The sequence below is a fragment of the Chanos chanos genome, chromosome 8, assembly GCF_902362185.1.
Source record: "Chanos chanos chromosome 8, fChaCha1.1, whole genome shotgun sequence".
NCBI lineage: Eukaryota > Metazoa > Chordata > Actinopteri > Gonorynchiformes > Chanidae > Chanos > Chanos chanos.
This window is the reverse complement of record NC_044502.1, coordinates 45,132,101-45,147,133: the sequence shown is the minus strand read 5'-3', so window position 1 is coordinate 45,147,133 and position 15,033 is coordinate 45,132,101. Positions and strand designations below refer to the sequence as shown.

Sequence of the window (15,033 nt, the reverse complement as noted above, 5' to 3'; positions counted from 1 at the left end):
AGGAGGTTTCCCATAGGATCCATAGATGAGGGTTAACCACAGGTGACATTCCTCTGTTGATCACCAGGGAGAGCCTGAGAGTCAGAAAATTTTTCACCTCTTTACATGGTGTCCTCAAATGACCTGTTGCATATGCTGTACACATTATGCTGAGTAGAATTGGGATAACAACAGTCCGTAGAGAAGAAGGAAACCTGGAGTTCCTGTTTTTGAGTGCCACTTTAAACCACAGATGTGTCGTGTGTGAGTAACAGAGGGCCACTGGATGCTCAGGGCACAGTCCCCAGTGGGGACACAGAACCAATCAGTGCCATTTAGATGTACGATGTCATATTTCAGTGAGCGTGACCCGGAAGAAGTCACCCTGACTCTCAATGCCCAGGATAAACGTGTCCTCATTGGAGTAATGCTCGATGATGTTGTCATCCATATTGACGAGAATCCTGATTGGTCAGAGGACAGAGAGATGCATGGACAGGTCAGGTGATCTTATGAGTAACCAATCAGGTTGTGACTGCATGCAGGTAAATATCCAAACGAGATGGCAGTTACATGTGCAGTTTACTCGCTACATTAAAGGTCAGGTCACAGATGTGCAGACACATCGGTGTAGCTCAAATGAATCTAAAACAGTTCTAGTGATTGTACTAATGGTTTGTGTGTCATTAATACATTCCTCACCCTTTCTTGCTTTTCTTGTAGATTTTGGGCATCTTCTCCATAGGCACAGAGTACTTCTCTGATATCTGAAATATGACAGATTGTCTCAAATCTGGTTTTCATTACAGTACTGTAATTTGCAAAATCTTACAGAAATGACAGTCAAACCCATATATAAAAGCCTGGGCTTCACTGAGAAGGAGGTATTTGAGTGGTGTAACTCCAGTATACACCATTTCAATATCATTTACAAACACAAACACACAAACGGCACTTACAGCTTCAGTCAAGCTCTTCAGTGTTGGAGACTTGAGCATCAGTGCATCAAACACCTCATCTGACTCCTTTCTCACATAGAGTAATACTGCAGGGACAGAGTCTGGGTTAATGAGACTCAACACACACACACACACGACAGATTTGACTTTCACAATACAGACATTGCTTTGTCTCCATCCTCTGTCCAGTGAAAATACACACACACACCTTTCTTTGGTGAGTCTCCTTTTAGTTGCTTGGCCGGGGGTGAGCAGGGATCATCCTCTGATGTTCGGAACATTCTCTTGACCACCACACTCCTGTGACCCAATGACATCATCACTCACCAACCAATCAACAACACAGATATAAAGACACAACTTCCACATTGTTAAATCACAATGACCAGAGCGCAAGCATTTTCCATGGGCTGCTCATCATCATTATTATCATTTTCATACTGACAAGAGGAGACTTAGCCAGCCTCCATTCCAAACTCTGCGTCTACACCCATGACTAGATGAGGTCATTTCAACAGGTTGACCTCAAACACAAAAACTGAAACCTTGTGACAAACACAATTAGTATTAATTAACAAAATCCTATTTTACTGATCGTTCAAGAAAATAAAATGTTTCAGATCAGATTTGGTCCTCTCACAAGAAGTCCTCAGGTGCTGTTCTCTTTATGCTGCTACATCAACTCTAAGGGACACACCTCACAAAGTGTCCTAAATGTTTGTCAAGTTATAACTACTTAAAACCGCTGGAATGTTTATGAATGGTTTAGATTCTGTAAAACCAAAGGAAAAGTTTATGGACTGGACATAAGACTGATTTTCCTTCTCTGAGGAGCCTTCCTGAATGCCTGCCCCTCGTCTGTACAGGGATCCCTAAGCAGTGAGACCGAGACAGAGCACCGTTGGTCAGACTTACCCATCACTGTCCACCTCCTCAGTACCAAAGGCAAACACCTGTGGATGGAGAGAGTGAAGAGTGCTTTCAGTCACACCTGATTCAGGCTGAGTAAAGGCAGGATGCGTCTGTCGTCAGCAGTACTCACCTGTCCAGCCCGCTGCAGGTTCCCAAAGTGAACGTCAGGGATGAACAGGACGGGCTGGGAGTCCAGATCTGTCATGGGTTTGAAAACCGTCACGTCTGTTTTTTTCAGAGGCAGTGCGGCTGCGTTGCTCCCCTTTCCTGTGAAGAAGAAAAAACAAAGAGATATCACCTCTGATCCGTTTTATGAATAAACTACAGCCTTTCTGTGGCGTGAACTTTGAACTGTTACCGTCCATAGCATTAAACAAAAAAAATAAATTCTCAAAGCAGCATTTAAAATGCTGCACTTGTCCTGTATTCATTCAATGACACAATACATCCAATTATAGTCATTTTTAAATGAAGTGATGATATATTTATATTACATTTCTAAAGCCCACTGAAGCAGCCAAAAGAGCATTCAACAATACGACAGGACAGAGAAAATAGACGCGATGAATACATAAATACACGTGATATCTGGAACTTTGAATATTTAGAGTCTTGTCACCATGGTGACCCTGCCCAGTAGATGCCTGACCTTTGGTCTTCCTTCTGATTTGTTTCCTCTCCTCATCTCGAATCTTTCGTTCTGCCCCCTGTAAAATCAGATTACGGACTGTTAATGACCACGCGTGCAGACAGGGGGCGACAAACAGCCGTAAGTCCTGACTAGACACCCATGGAAACCCCTCACTTCCAGCCAGGGAACAGTGATATTAATTCAGTACAGATACTGCCCCTCCTCATGACTGTCTGTACTCGTGTGACTATCAAAGAAAAAACACAGACACACATCTTTCAAAGACACTGGTCCAAGCACTAGTTTGTTCTAAATGGTGCTGACATTAACTGGAAGATCAGCACAGCTGTATGTATAGATATATAGATATAGATATATGTTTACAGATATATGTGCATATATCTATATGTCTATACAGACATATGTTTTCTGTACATTGTTGATCAGGAGATATTACGTTTTTTACTTTAACAGACACTCTGATCCATATCTGACAGAAAGACAGACAGACAGACAGACAGACAGAGGGCTGGCCCATGTGTGACAATGTCATTTCTAACCTTATCACAGAAGACCTTGATCTGGGAGAAGGCGCGATGGATGGGCCGGTTGCTCCTGTTGTTGTAACTGTAAGTGTCAATCTGAATCATGAGAGGCAAGCCTTTGACTCCTTTCTGGGAGGAGAAGTCTGTACTCAGGCAGTTCACCGTGATGAAGATCTGTGGCACAAACAAACACAAATAAATCGATTAATCACATAAATAAAGGAATTATTAAAAGAGACTGTACATTTTGTATGATGTTTCAAGAACTCTCCCAGGGCTCGATTTTGAAAACCTGATAAACATGTTTTGCAAACTCTCCTTCTGAGGATGACTCAAGCTTACGTCATCACTGTTTAACTGTTATTGAGCAACACAGCTTTCAAACAATTACAGACAGTGTCTGCGTCTATTTCACTAGTAGCCAAATTTTGGTGCAGCTGGTAAAACTAGCAAACCAGTAATCCCTTTTGTTACTGAAGGAGTCAGGAGTCTTCATGCTGAGCTACAGAGAGAGAGATGACGATCAAAATACCTATTGAAAACAGAGTTCCAATAGCTGCGTTTACACCATGTAATCACAATGCAAAGTGACAGAGTCTAAGCGCCTTATCAGTGCCCACATCTCCTGTATAGGTTCTCCAGCAGACGACTGGCTCCAGCATGTCTCCGTGGGCTGGGACAGAACCGTTTGCTTGAAACCATCAGCCTTTCATGTTGAGCGGGTCATAAACCTTAGCAACCGCAATAACTGCTACATTAAACCCCCACACAAAAATGTACGTGTATGTGTAGCATTAAAGAAGGGCTTTGTAATAAACTACAGTACTATTAGTGTAAGCATCGTCACACGTTTATCGCCTGCGGACTCTGTCATGTCTCCGATATATCACGCTAACACGTTGCTCCAGTGGACAAAACAGACTGGGAGACAGACAGTGTGGAGGGAAGTCATCGAGTTAAACAAACATCTTCACCTATTAAAAGGCTGTTTCCATCGTCCACTGTTCACCAACACTCACAAACACTCACACCTGAGCTGAATGGAGCCGGTGGGTGGCTACCTCAGTAATGTATCCGATATCCCCCATCGCTACCCTAGAAGCAGGTCGAATTTAAGGCGTAAGACAACTGTAAAAGGTGGGATTTTGGGTCATTCTGCTGATCTCCGATCAGCGTTGTGGCATTCAGCCTTTCCGCAGACACTGAGACTGGAGTCACAGTGATGGTTCTGAGGTCAGGGAAGGTTGGTCTGGAGATCAGTGCCATTGAGTGGTGGATTGAGGTAAAATACTGCCCCCCACAAAGAGAAAACTGACATTCCTCTGAAACAGCTCGAAAACTCTCCACATAACACAAGCCTTTACCTGTTTTTAAAAAAAAAAAATCAAACAGGTCAGGAAATATTTATGAAATAGTGGAATCTACTATTGGATAATGTAAGTGATCACGGATTGATAATGACAGTTTTATTGGAAAGTAGATTTAAATGGGTCTGAAACAAAAAGGTGGATTTGCTGACTGTGGAGATTTAGGCCTGAAAGGTGTGTTTGCTTTTCAGTAAAGTGAAAACAACTGTTCCAAACCAGTTGTTTGCTATGGAACTGAATTTCAGTGAATCAACATTTCTGACAAGACAGGAAAAACTACTAACAGCAACCCAAAAGGAGGAGAATCTTCACAGCGCACTGTTTGAGTGTAAAAAAAAAACAAAAAAAAAAACCGTTCCCACTGATCGATGCCAGAGGAATCGTGTCTACGCTTGTTCATCGTTTATCTAGATGATTTGTGGCATTACGTTATGAGTGCTGCACCTTTTTCTCACGTCCATGTGCATTCACTCAGCAGACAAGCAGTTAAAAAAAAACACTCCTACGTGCTGTAAAAACGTCACTCAAAAACATCACTATAAACACGTCGCCCCCATTTTAACCCCCCACCCCCCCCCCCCTCCCTCTCTCCCTTTCACAGTTCATAAGGTGAAAGGTCAACTGGCCTTCCATATGGAATTGAGAACATTAGTGAGACTTTCCACATTTTCCCTTCCTGGTCTCCTTTTGATTTAGTGTAAAGGCTCTCAGACTGTAGGAGGGAAGTGTGTGTGTGTGAGTGTGTGCGCGAGTGTGTGTGTGTGTGTGAGTGTGTGTCCGCGTATGTGCAGCATGCCAAAGGCGACCATGACACATAACCGTCTGACAATACTCTTCCACTCTCTTGTTGTTTTCACCATAGTGAGAAGGAAACTAGGGGAGGAAAAGGCTGTGCTCTTCTGACCTTTACGAAAAACACCCCCTTTATCACGGTCTTCACCTCAGCACACTCTTCAACAACAGTTACTGCAAAGAGTCCCCAAAAGTTCAGCCTTTTAAACCGGCGCTCTCATCAGCAGTCCATTTAAATATCTTAATGCGCGTGCTTTATTTGAGCACTCAGAACACGCAGCCCAATCCACATAGAACAAGCTCAGCTCATCACCTCTTAGCACTTCACATGATATGAGTAATGTTGTCCTTCAGCATAGAAACTGCTCATATATCAAAATTAAGCAACAGGCCTATTACGAAGAGACTGCTATGAGTCACTCAATTCTGTATTCCTCTGTGGGTAGGACCACACACTAACAGAACTTCAAAACCAAGAAAACCCCCCACTAAAGTGGCCAATCTAAGAAAGCAAATACAGGCCAAGCAAAGTGGGTTGAGGCTCTTCTCATGAGTGTATTTAAGAAGTCCCAGACAAACAGCAGGACTGCGTCTCCAAACACAATGTTCATTGACCCAAAGGTACAGCAAGCGGGGACATGGTCATTTGTTGGAGACACCCTTAGTTCAGGATGTTTTCACTAAACACTCTCTCTCTCTCTCTCTCTACATTTTCCTGTGCAACGTATGGAACGTAAAATACACGCAATACAATTCAGCTATTGTGGCGGAGTCAAAACCGCAAGTTTTCCAGTGGCTATCTGTGTTTCAGCGGGGTCTCCATGACGACGACCACGTCAGAGTTTCCTAATGGCTTTCGTCTTTCCCGTGGCAAGATGACATTACCTCTAAAGGTGTAGGTCTCATGTCTGAGGAGCATGCTTCGCCTCCTTACCTTCGCCTCCTCATTGACATCCCAGGTAAAGGAGACGGCGTTGTAGGCAAATTCCTCGATGTTGCCGATGGTGCTGAAGCTCTCTTTGTAATCAGCTAACGAAACAGAACGAGACATGTGAAGACAGACAGGTCAGTGTGGTATGTCACTGAGAGGACGAGGGGCTAGAACAAACACATGGAGGATTCACGGGCACACACAGCCTACCCAAGCAGCAGCAGATAGAACCATTTAGTAAGTCACAACTTAGAGAAGAAAGGTTATTTCTCTAGTAAAGATACAGCAGCTTAAAATGTACTCCTCCAGTCAAAATAAACCAGTAAGTCTTTTAATACTGAAGGATGAATTGCTATATATAGCAAAGTTGGAACTATACTGATAAAAGAAAGACCATTTGGACCATGAATACTGAAAGCCAACTGACTACCCCCTGAGTTGGCATCTGTTTTTTCTTTTTTGGGTGGGGGGGGGGGGGGGGGGGGGGGTTGTGATTTGCCCCACAAACGTTCAACGTTCCTATTCAAATCCACAGTGGTGGCCTGAGGTGCTCTGGAGAAATCCTACATACTGTTATTCAAATCACCTCAGCAGGTCAGATCAGGTTCCAACTCTTAAAAAAAAAATCAAACATACAAGGTGTAGGGCTGCCACCTGCTTTAGACAGGACCACCAGAACATTCTCCAGGTGTCAAAAAAACACTCGCTCCCCCAACTCCCCCTAATACACCCCCTCCCTTGAGTTGACCCTCATTGTCTGGAAGTTTCCCATCTGTTTGGAGGAGGTGATGGATTACACAGCCTCAGGCGTGGAGCTAGTGTTGTAGACAGTTTTCTCGGGATATGAAAGGAGGGCAGTGGATGAGGGATGGGTTTCGGGATGAATGGAGAAGGGGAAGAACACAAAAGAGGGGATTCCCTCCACCCCCGGTCCCCAGACAGAGGGAGAGGTGGATCGGGGTTTGGGGAATAGTGACCCACGCCAGGTGACTAGTGAGACTCACAGCGAGACAAAAAGCCTGCGATACAGCAGTTTAGCCTCAGACAGAGGACACGTAGACACTAACTGAATATCACAACACTCTCTAATCTTACATTTAACAGCGACCCAGCTCAGATATTAAGATTCTCTCAGACGTCCACAATAGCTGATATCAGGTGAGTTAGACTGACATTCTGAAAAATTCTAAAGGAACCTGAACCTTTTGGGGAAGGCCTGATCACCTCTAATCCAAGAGTAGTTCATAGTTCTAGAACATGCACAACAGAATGGATCACATGGGGGAAATGCAGTAGAATCTGGGTTGTGAAGGAGAGTAAAGCAGACTCTTACCAATGTCCAGGACTCTCTGTTTAACCGTATGCTGTCTGCTGTGCCAGTAGTTCCAATGTTTTAACTGTTCATCTCGACTTTTCTCTTCCCCAAACACGACCATAACCACACTCTGAGAGACAGAGAGAGAGAGAGGGAGAGGACAGAGTGACAATCAGAGCACATATCTCACACACACACACACACACACACACACACACACAGCAAACAATGACACACACTAACACATATACACATAAACAAAGAAAAACAAACACACACACTGACACACAAACACACACACACACACACAGACACGTATATATGAATCAGCGTTTAGCACAACTTGACAAAACAGATCACCTGGCCTCGTGATTCATAGTTTCATGTCGTCATGTTGTTGTGCTGTGGTTGCCGTTAGTGACAGTAACTGGCCACTTACCCGCACTTTACTGATGGGATGACGTAGACCCTTGTTGACACTGGTCTCACGGAGTGTGACGCCATAAAACTGACCCTTGTTCAGGTAGGTCATAGGGTCCTCCCCTGGTTTGTCCCGCAGCGAACAGCTGGCCTCCAGAGCGTACTGGAAAGAGTCTCTGTTCGAGGGGAGAACCAGAGACGTTTATTCGTTTAAATAAAGCGCACGCAGTGTTCATGCATTCTCTAACGCAAGCCTTAAACAAAGTGAGGATGGATTCAAACAAACGTTCGGCTGGTATCGCCCTAAACTTGAGTAAATGTATTAATACCAGAGCTTTTGCCTCTGCTCACTCTGACCTACCATCGGCACACGTTTGGCATGTGACTGGCTCAGCGTGGTGGGACAATGAGCATTGGATTGCCTAAGTAATAATTAAACTGAAATAGTTAACTAGTCTAATGTTATTAGCAGATGGGGGGATGCCAGTTCTACATCCTACCTCATTCTGTTCTCCATGTCTTCTGCCAGAGCAGAGAGATTCTTGACTAAATGTACTGAAACCCACTGGGGAAATAAAGTAAAGCCAATTTTAAAACTACTCCTCCACTTCTGTACTCTAAGCTGCTTCATCACCAAAGTATGTCATTCGAAGAGCATTTTTTCACCAGTAAATAACGCCGCTATGTGGCTATTCAGAGCTTATTTGGACAGTTCTAATGTCTGCCAAAGAACTGAGAGACATTACAGCCTAACGGCGCGCAGAGAAAACCCTCAACAGAACAATGGTGCTGTCTAAAAATGCTGGCGATAATTCCAGTAATTCTGACAACAGACAGTAATTCCAGGTATTAATGTTTAGATTGAACCAAGAAACGGCTGCAGAGGATCCGGGTACAAGGCTCTCTCTCTCTCTCTCTCTCTCTCTCTCTCTCTCTCTCTCTGTCTCTGACACTCTTTTTAAATGTTTGAAATACACACACCCTGAGGAAAACTGTTCTCAAACCATAACAGAGTAAAAAACACCCGAGACCAGTCAGGAGTATATATACAAACAACACAGCACAACTTCATATTTCAGTGTCCTCACATTTCATCTCCTCCTTTAAACTTTAAAGGCATAGAGCGTCATGTGATGTGTGTTTTTCAATCTAAATGACTACATATTTTACAGCATATCACAATGAACAGTGCGTTAATTCGAAACATTAAAGAGATTAAGATCAAAACGGAAGACATCAGAGCCAAACATTTGCTCTCACTCTTCAATTTAGGCTGCTAAAACCAAGAGCAGGACAGGAAAACTGTCTGAACAGAAAAGAGAACCGTGTAGCCCTCTCAGCAGACCTCTCTGAGGGAGAAAAAACGACAAAGACCACAGGACTTACGCTCCAGACTGGTCGTAGAGGAACTCCTCCGCACCCAAAGTAGCTGGTGTTCTGAATTTCTGTTTCAAAACATCGACATTGCAGATTAGAGGCACAGTAAACACTTAAGTGTGATTCAAATTTCCCTTATAAACACACATACAACAATGACAGCGGAGCGGGACATTTCAACATGCCAGGAGACTGGCACTGGTCCAAAACCGGTGACGTCCTAGATGCATCGTGAAACACCTGGCTACAGCCCTTTCCTCCCATCTGCACCACTGTTCAACACCAATATCTTATGTGTCAAAAATAAGTACATCAATAAATAAATAAATAAAAGAGTTTCTGGACCAGTAACCTATTTACTGACCGTGTTGTCTCCAGGAAAGGAGTCCTCGTAGGTGCTGTCGGGCGTTCTGCGTCGCTCGTCCCTGTAGCCGCCGTGGCCGGCGGCGGCGCTCTCCTGCGGGAGCTGCTGGAGGGCGGGGCGCTGGTACTGCAGACCCTGCTGCGGATGGACGGGACTGGAAAACAGCGGGGTGTAAACTTCAGCTTTTACCGTGGCAACCACGCCACCCTCCACCGGCAATGACCCGTAGAGTTCACGCTTGGCTTCGGTGCTGAGCGTCTCGGGGTTGAGGGACAGATTGACAGGGACCGTCTTGAGGGACTCCAGGTCTCCCTGGCAACTCCTTGGAGACATTGACATGGATGAAACGTGGAAACGAAACAGAGGGGAAGACACTTCGCGGCTACACATGTTGAACATGGCCTTTCACCCTAACCCACCCTAAACTGGGGGAAAACTAAGCAAACACAAGGTCTGTAAGTCAGAAAGGTCTGTAAGAAAGAGGGATCTGTCCTGCTCTAGTGCTCATCTCACTGTGTGAGTGTATATCGCCAGTGGAGTGTACATGATGCAAAACTGACCTCCTTTCATGATCCTCTACAACTTTAGTGATAGGCAGCATTCTTTTGTCTTTAGGAACCTGAGAAAACGAGACAAAAAAAAAGACCACACAGTGCTTCAAAATAAATGCTTTAAGTGCTTTAAAACAACGGTGAGCGTCATCCAAACACAGAGTCTCTGCATTCACTTGTGAGAACTGACTAGGAGAAACAAAAATAAAACTAAACCAACAGTAAATAAGGGACAAAGTAAGCTCGAGATAAACGTATATCTATATATCTCAGAGTTTACTACATGCAAATGATATGCAAATGACCACAGCCTGAGAGCTGGGTGTGATCTGTTGCCATGGAGAAATATTAGCACCACTCAAGACAAATCTGTACATATACCGTTAAGCGATACTAATGATAGTAAAGTCGTAAAACGTGAAGACGTCTGACCTTGTAGTAATCGTAGAGGAGACTCAGTGCCGCAGCGCTGTCCTCGTCTCCGTTGATGCTCATCATGGCTTTGGTGGCTGCGGTCAGAGGGTTCTCCAAATAAGACTTCCATGCCTCGTCCTCACTCGTGAAGTTTCGACGCGACTGGACGGACATCTCGTTTGGCACTACTACCACTAGTCTCTTGCTGTAATGCGATATAGACAATAAAATATATTAATTCGTTAAAATATATGCCCACAATTTAATGACATCTGGAAAATCCACTTTAAAAACTTTTACTTAGTTAAACCTCTGTAAAGTGAGTTGTTAAATACTCATGCAAAGGTTTACGACTAACAAAGACATTTTTTTTTATCATAGTTGGTGTTGAGCAGTTGCTTTGAGTAGCTGCGGGATTGTCCCGCTCGGCGTTGCTAAATGTCGTCTCCACAGAACACTCTAACACGGGTTATGGCAAATCAGGCTTGTCGTTCTGATTTGTTGAAATGAAATGCGATCATGTATGTCCATTTGAGATGCAACACTGAAGAGAAAAAATGTATAGGGTATGAAAGCTGTAACTGACAGACAAGAACATACATGCAAGACGAACGGGGTCTTTGTAGAGCTTTCCTGGGTCGTTAATGAACTTTTTGTTCTTTAAAATGTTGTTGCTCGTGTACAGTTTGACACCTGTCTCTTAAGAACCGCAAATACTACTGGTCGTAGTGTTGAAAAAGCACACACTCAGTGCCGTTCCCTTTACACAAAACAAGGCAAAAACAACCCTGACGTGCCCAAGGGCATGAGAGGTGTACAATGTACTTACTGTTCCCAGAGTCCTCTCCGCTCACGTCTTAAAACTACACTATCCCGTTAAACCCATTAAATGTATAACCAATTGTGTTGAGACCCTGATTGAACTATAGCATCCGCTCTTCGACCGCGGTTGTCTAGCAGCTTCCTCTTTTAGACAAAAGAAAAAAATATTTCCCACAAACAGATTTTTTTTTTTTTTTTGGCTCCTGTGGACAGGCAGACTGGGTAAAAATTAAAACATTCCAAATACGACTCGTTTGCGACGATTAGACATCACACACAACTTACTTATCATCTTGTGACATGATCGCTCCGGTGTACTCCCGCTTTACGGCTCGAAACTTGTTAGCGAAACAGGACTTTCAAGTCAGTGCAGGTGTCAAGGTACACGCGAGACAACGAGAGGAGACCGAGAAACTTGAGCTACAGGTAAAGCGACTTGTTAGAGCGGCGTTACACCTCAGCATCCTCCATCTAATCCTTAGTGATTTCTCCGTGCTGTTTGTCGCGACGTCAAATTGATGGACACGTCATTAAAGTACTTAGAGTGTCACTCACAAGAAATTCGCTTCTCCAAAGCTGAGAATTTGATTGTGTGAAGAGTACGTGAAGCGCAAATATACTGAAAAAGAGGAGGGGACGATCCGACCAATAGTTGAAGCAGTCACCTGCACAAAACGACGGTGATAGGTCGTAGCGGAACAGGTAAGACCCGCCTTACCTGTGAATGTTACCTGCGTGCCAACCTTCAGTGAAATAACATTAGCGTTGCGTGAGACATGTGATAGACCAAGCCCAGTGTCAAGAACATTATATTATAGCTTACATATATGTAAGAGTTGCGAGCTCTCTCCTCCGGTGAAGCGTCACATTATTCGACAGTTTACTATGGACGTGTACATTTCAACACGAATGTAATGATGGTATTGGATCTAGGAATATTTTTCGTCATGGCCCATAAATGAAAATTTGTATTTGTACGGCCGGAACAATTAACGGTTTTCTCAATACACGGTGTACAGACACGCCTGTAAGTCTGGTGGACGACGTAACATTAAGCACAGCTAGAATTCAGTTGCCAGTAAAGCCCGGAGTAGTGTTTTTGCACAAGTGTATTGTTCTCCGATTAACTTTGGCAGTTTTAAACAACGAAAATTCCCAACGAGGGCCACCCTCATTGGCATACTAGGCTGACTTTTTATTGGAGCCGTAAAAGTTCATCAAACTACATCGTCGTGTTCTTAGCAGAACCAAACTCTGGATCCAACCTGATTAAGAAATTTCCGATCTGTCTCAGCACGATAGCTGTATATTACAGCTTGTATTCGCTGAAAGGCAACTGTTTTGATGTGATATGAAAAGGTATTCAATAGCTTTTGAAGGTTTTAGTTTTAAAGGAATGTTTGTCTTCTTTTTGAGAGAAATCCCTGTTTGTGTCTCCGTAATGAGAACCGGTGTTGACGGACGTTCATTTTCTGGGCACCTGCTGCCACAATTCAAGTAAAATTGGCTCTTGGATAAACACAGCTGTGGTTTCATTCTCCCACTGTTCTGAAAGTCTCTCTTCCTCTCTCCTCTGTCTCTTTCCAGCTGAAAGACCTCTGCTTATTCTCTGGCAGATGTCTGTTATGGGTCCATCTCTCCTGCGCTGTCTTATTACCATGAGCCACAGAGACAAAACCATTAAACTGATCTTAAATCGGCAGACCTTGAGGAGCTGAGTATACTGGTATGACCAAGTTAACTACTGAAGTCTGTACCCCCCCCCCCCCCCCCCCCCGTTCACTGAATACAATAGCTTCTTCCTCTGTGGTATGTATGTGTATGTGTGTTTGAAGGTGGCAGTGTGCGTATGTGTGTTTGTAGTGGGGAGCTGAGGGTTGACAGGCCATAACATGATAGCTGTGTGGTCTGATGAGCTCACACTTAACTGAATTCAACAGTCGTGGGAATAATCAGCCAATGAGTGGAGCTGGTATTTGACCCTAAACCTATGTGTCACACTGCCTACTTTACTCACCCACCGCACACCTGCATTGTACAGGACCTCATTCAAACTACCATAGAACCACTGTAAGAAACAGAGTATTCCCTGGGATTGTGGAGAGAAGAACTGTTGTCCTGTTGTGTTTTATTTGAGCTGGGGTTTTTTGGTAGGTTTTCTGTTCTGAGTAAAGAGGTGTGGTTAAATACAGGTTGCCATGAATAGTGTTCTTAGGTATGTTTGCCACAATTGTGATGTCTTCTTTTATGCTTAGGGGTCTGTAGCAAAGTGAAAAAAACGCCAACACAATGCACTCTTTCATTATGGTTTCAAATAAACCTTACCGTACAAAAAACACACACATTCAAACAAATATTAAAACACACACACACACACACACACACACACACACACACACACACACAGTCCCTTTCTCAGCCTTAGCAGATCTTCAGCATTGTAGTTAGCTGGGAACAGACAGTGAGAAAGAGGGGTGTTTTGTGGCAGAATCTTCAAAGAGGGGGTGGCAATGTGGAACGAGGTGGGTGGGGCAGGGGTGTTAACAATTTCCTCTCATCTGTCAGGTCAGGTAACGTCTGTGCTGTGTAAGAAAAACGTCAGACAAATTCTGGTAAATACTCTCTCTCTCTCTCTCTCTCTCTCTCTCTCTGTCCTGCTCTTTACGCTCAGAGTCTGTAGGTCCCACAGCTCAAAACGCGTGTGCATGCTTTATGTTACCACGAATCACAGAGCGTGGTGTTGACAGTGCGTATGCATGTGTGCACGGATCGTTTGTGTAAGACCAGATGTCATGAACGTTACCTGCCCTACAAAGTTCCCACAAGACGCTGAGGAGCACGTGGAAACATTCTCACACACACACACACCGCTGTGTCATTTCCTGCAGCTGCACTTTTACATTTATTTGTTTTATTTCAATCAAACAAGTTTGACAACTACCGTCTCTGCCTCTGTTGCCAGTTACAAGTTGTACTGGTGGGAAAAAAAAAATCTGTCTAATCCCCTAATCCTGTTGACTCACATATCCCTGCAATACCACCAGTTATCTGAGTGTGATCACAATCTAGCCCCGACCTATTTGTCTGTGAATGTAAGATTTTTCAACATAAGAATTACGATTCTTTAGTTATTTTAAACAAACAAACAAACAAACAAACAGATTAAATCAATAATGGTGAATAATTTCGCAGTTTAACATTTGAAACTAGAAAACTGGTGTTGAGTTTTTTGAAGACAGAAACGATATTGTTGTCAGTAAGAGCAGGTTAGATGCAAAACACACCCCTTTATAGGTATCTTTTCATCAGTTTGACCTAATGTTACTCTAGTTTTCTGACAAGACCCTGGGACAGTCGATAAACATTGGAATGTGCCACCATCCAATCTCACCATTCAAATGAGAGTTGTGGGCAGGGCTTTTTTTTTCTTTTCTTTTCTTTTTTTTAAATCAAAACTTGAAATGAAACATAACATTTGCAGATGGCTCATGGGTGAGATTCATCACGCAGCGGTTTGCGGCATCATGAAGCCTCCTCCTGTAAATGCCACAGAAACACCACAGGTAGAGTAAGCATGGGCATTGAATCAATCCAGTGCACTCTATAAAGGGAACAGAAACTCGTTCTTCAGCTGAACGTCATAATGTTTGGCGT

At 43.7% G+C, this 15,033-nt stretch overlaps 1 protein-coding gene across 2 annotated transcripts; it reads right to left on the bottom strand.

Annotated features, from left to right (window-relative positions):
* Positions 1 to 328: 328 nt before the first annotated feature.
* On the bottom strand, positions 329 to 11,681 carry grhl2a (grainyhead-like transcription factor 2a). Of its 2 annotated transcripts, none has more exons than XM_030782167.1 (16): positions 11,665 to 11,681; positions 10,576 to 10,762; positions 10,153 to 10,211; positions 9,593 to 9,914; positions 9,238 to 9,296; positions 7,871 to 8,027; positions 7,450 to 7,561; positions 6,120 to 6,214; positions 3,042 to 3,200; positions 2,470 to 2,557; positions 1,981 to 2,117; positions 1,854 to 1,891; positions 1,147 to 1,235; positions 930 to 1,024; positions 682 to 737; positions 329 to 443 (listed from the first exon to the last, which is right to left on the bottom strand). In XM_030782167.1, exons 1-16 carry the CDS (start codon positions 11,679 to 11,681, stop codon positions 329 to 331), a joined length of 1,785 nt encoding a protein of 594 aa, XP_030638027.1. The 2 variants fall into 2 exon arrangements, with proteins under 2 accessions (XP_030638027.1, XP_030638028.1); XM_030782168.1 differs by having other exon boundaries at positions 9,593 to 9,911.
* Positions 11,682 to 15,033: the final 3,352 nt, after the last annotated feature.

What these genes read in the sequence shown, in the direction of transcription:
- grhl2a (XM_030782167.1), bottom strand. An exon ending in ATGTCAATGAGGAGGCGAAG is followed by an intron (nt 3,201 to 6,119) that starts GTAAGGAGGCGA and finishes TTTGTGCCACAG; the next exon opens with ATCTTCATCACGGTGAACTG. An exon ending in TGACTGAAGCTGTAAGTGCC is followed by an intron (nt 738 to 929) that starts GTTTGTGTGTTT and finishes CAGATATCAGAG; the next exon opens with AAGTACTCTGTGCCTATGGA.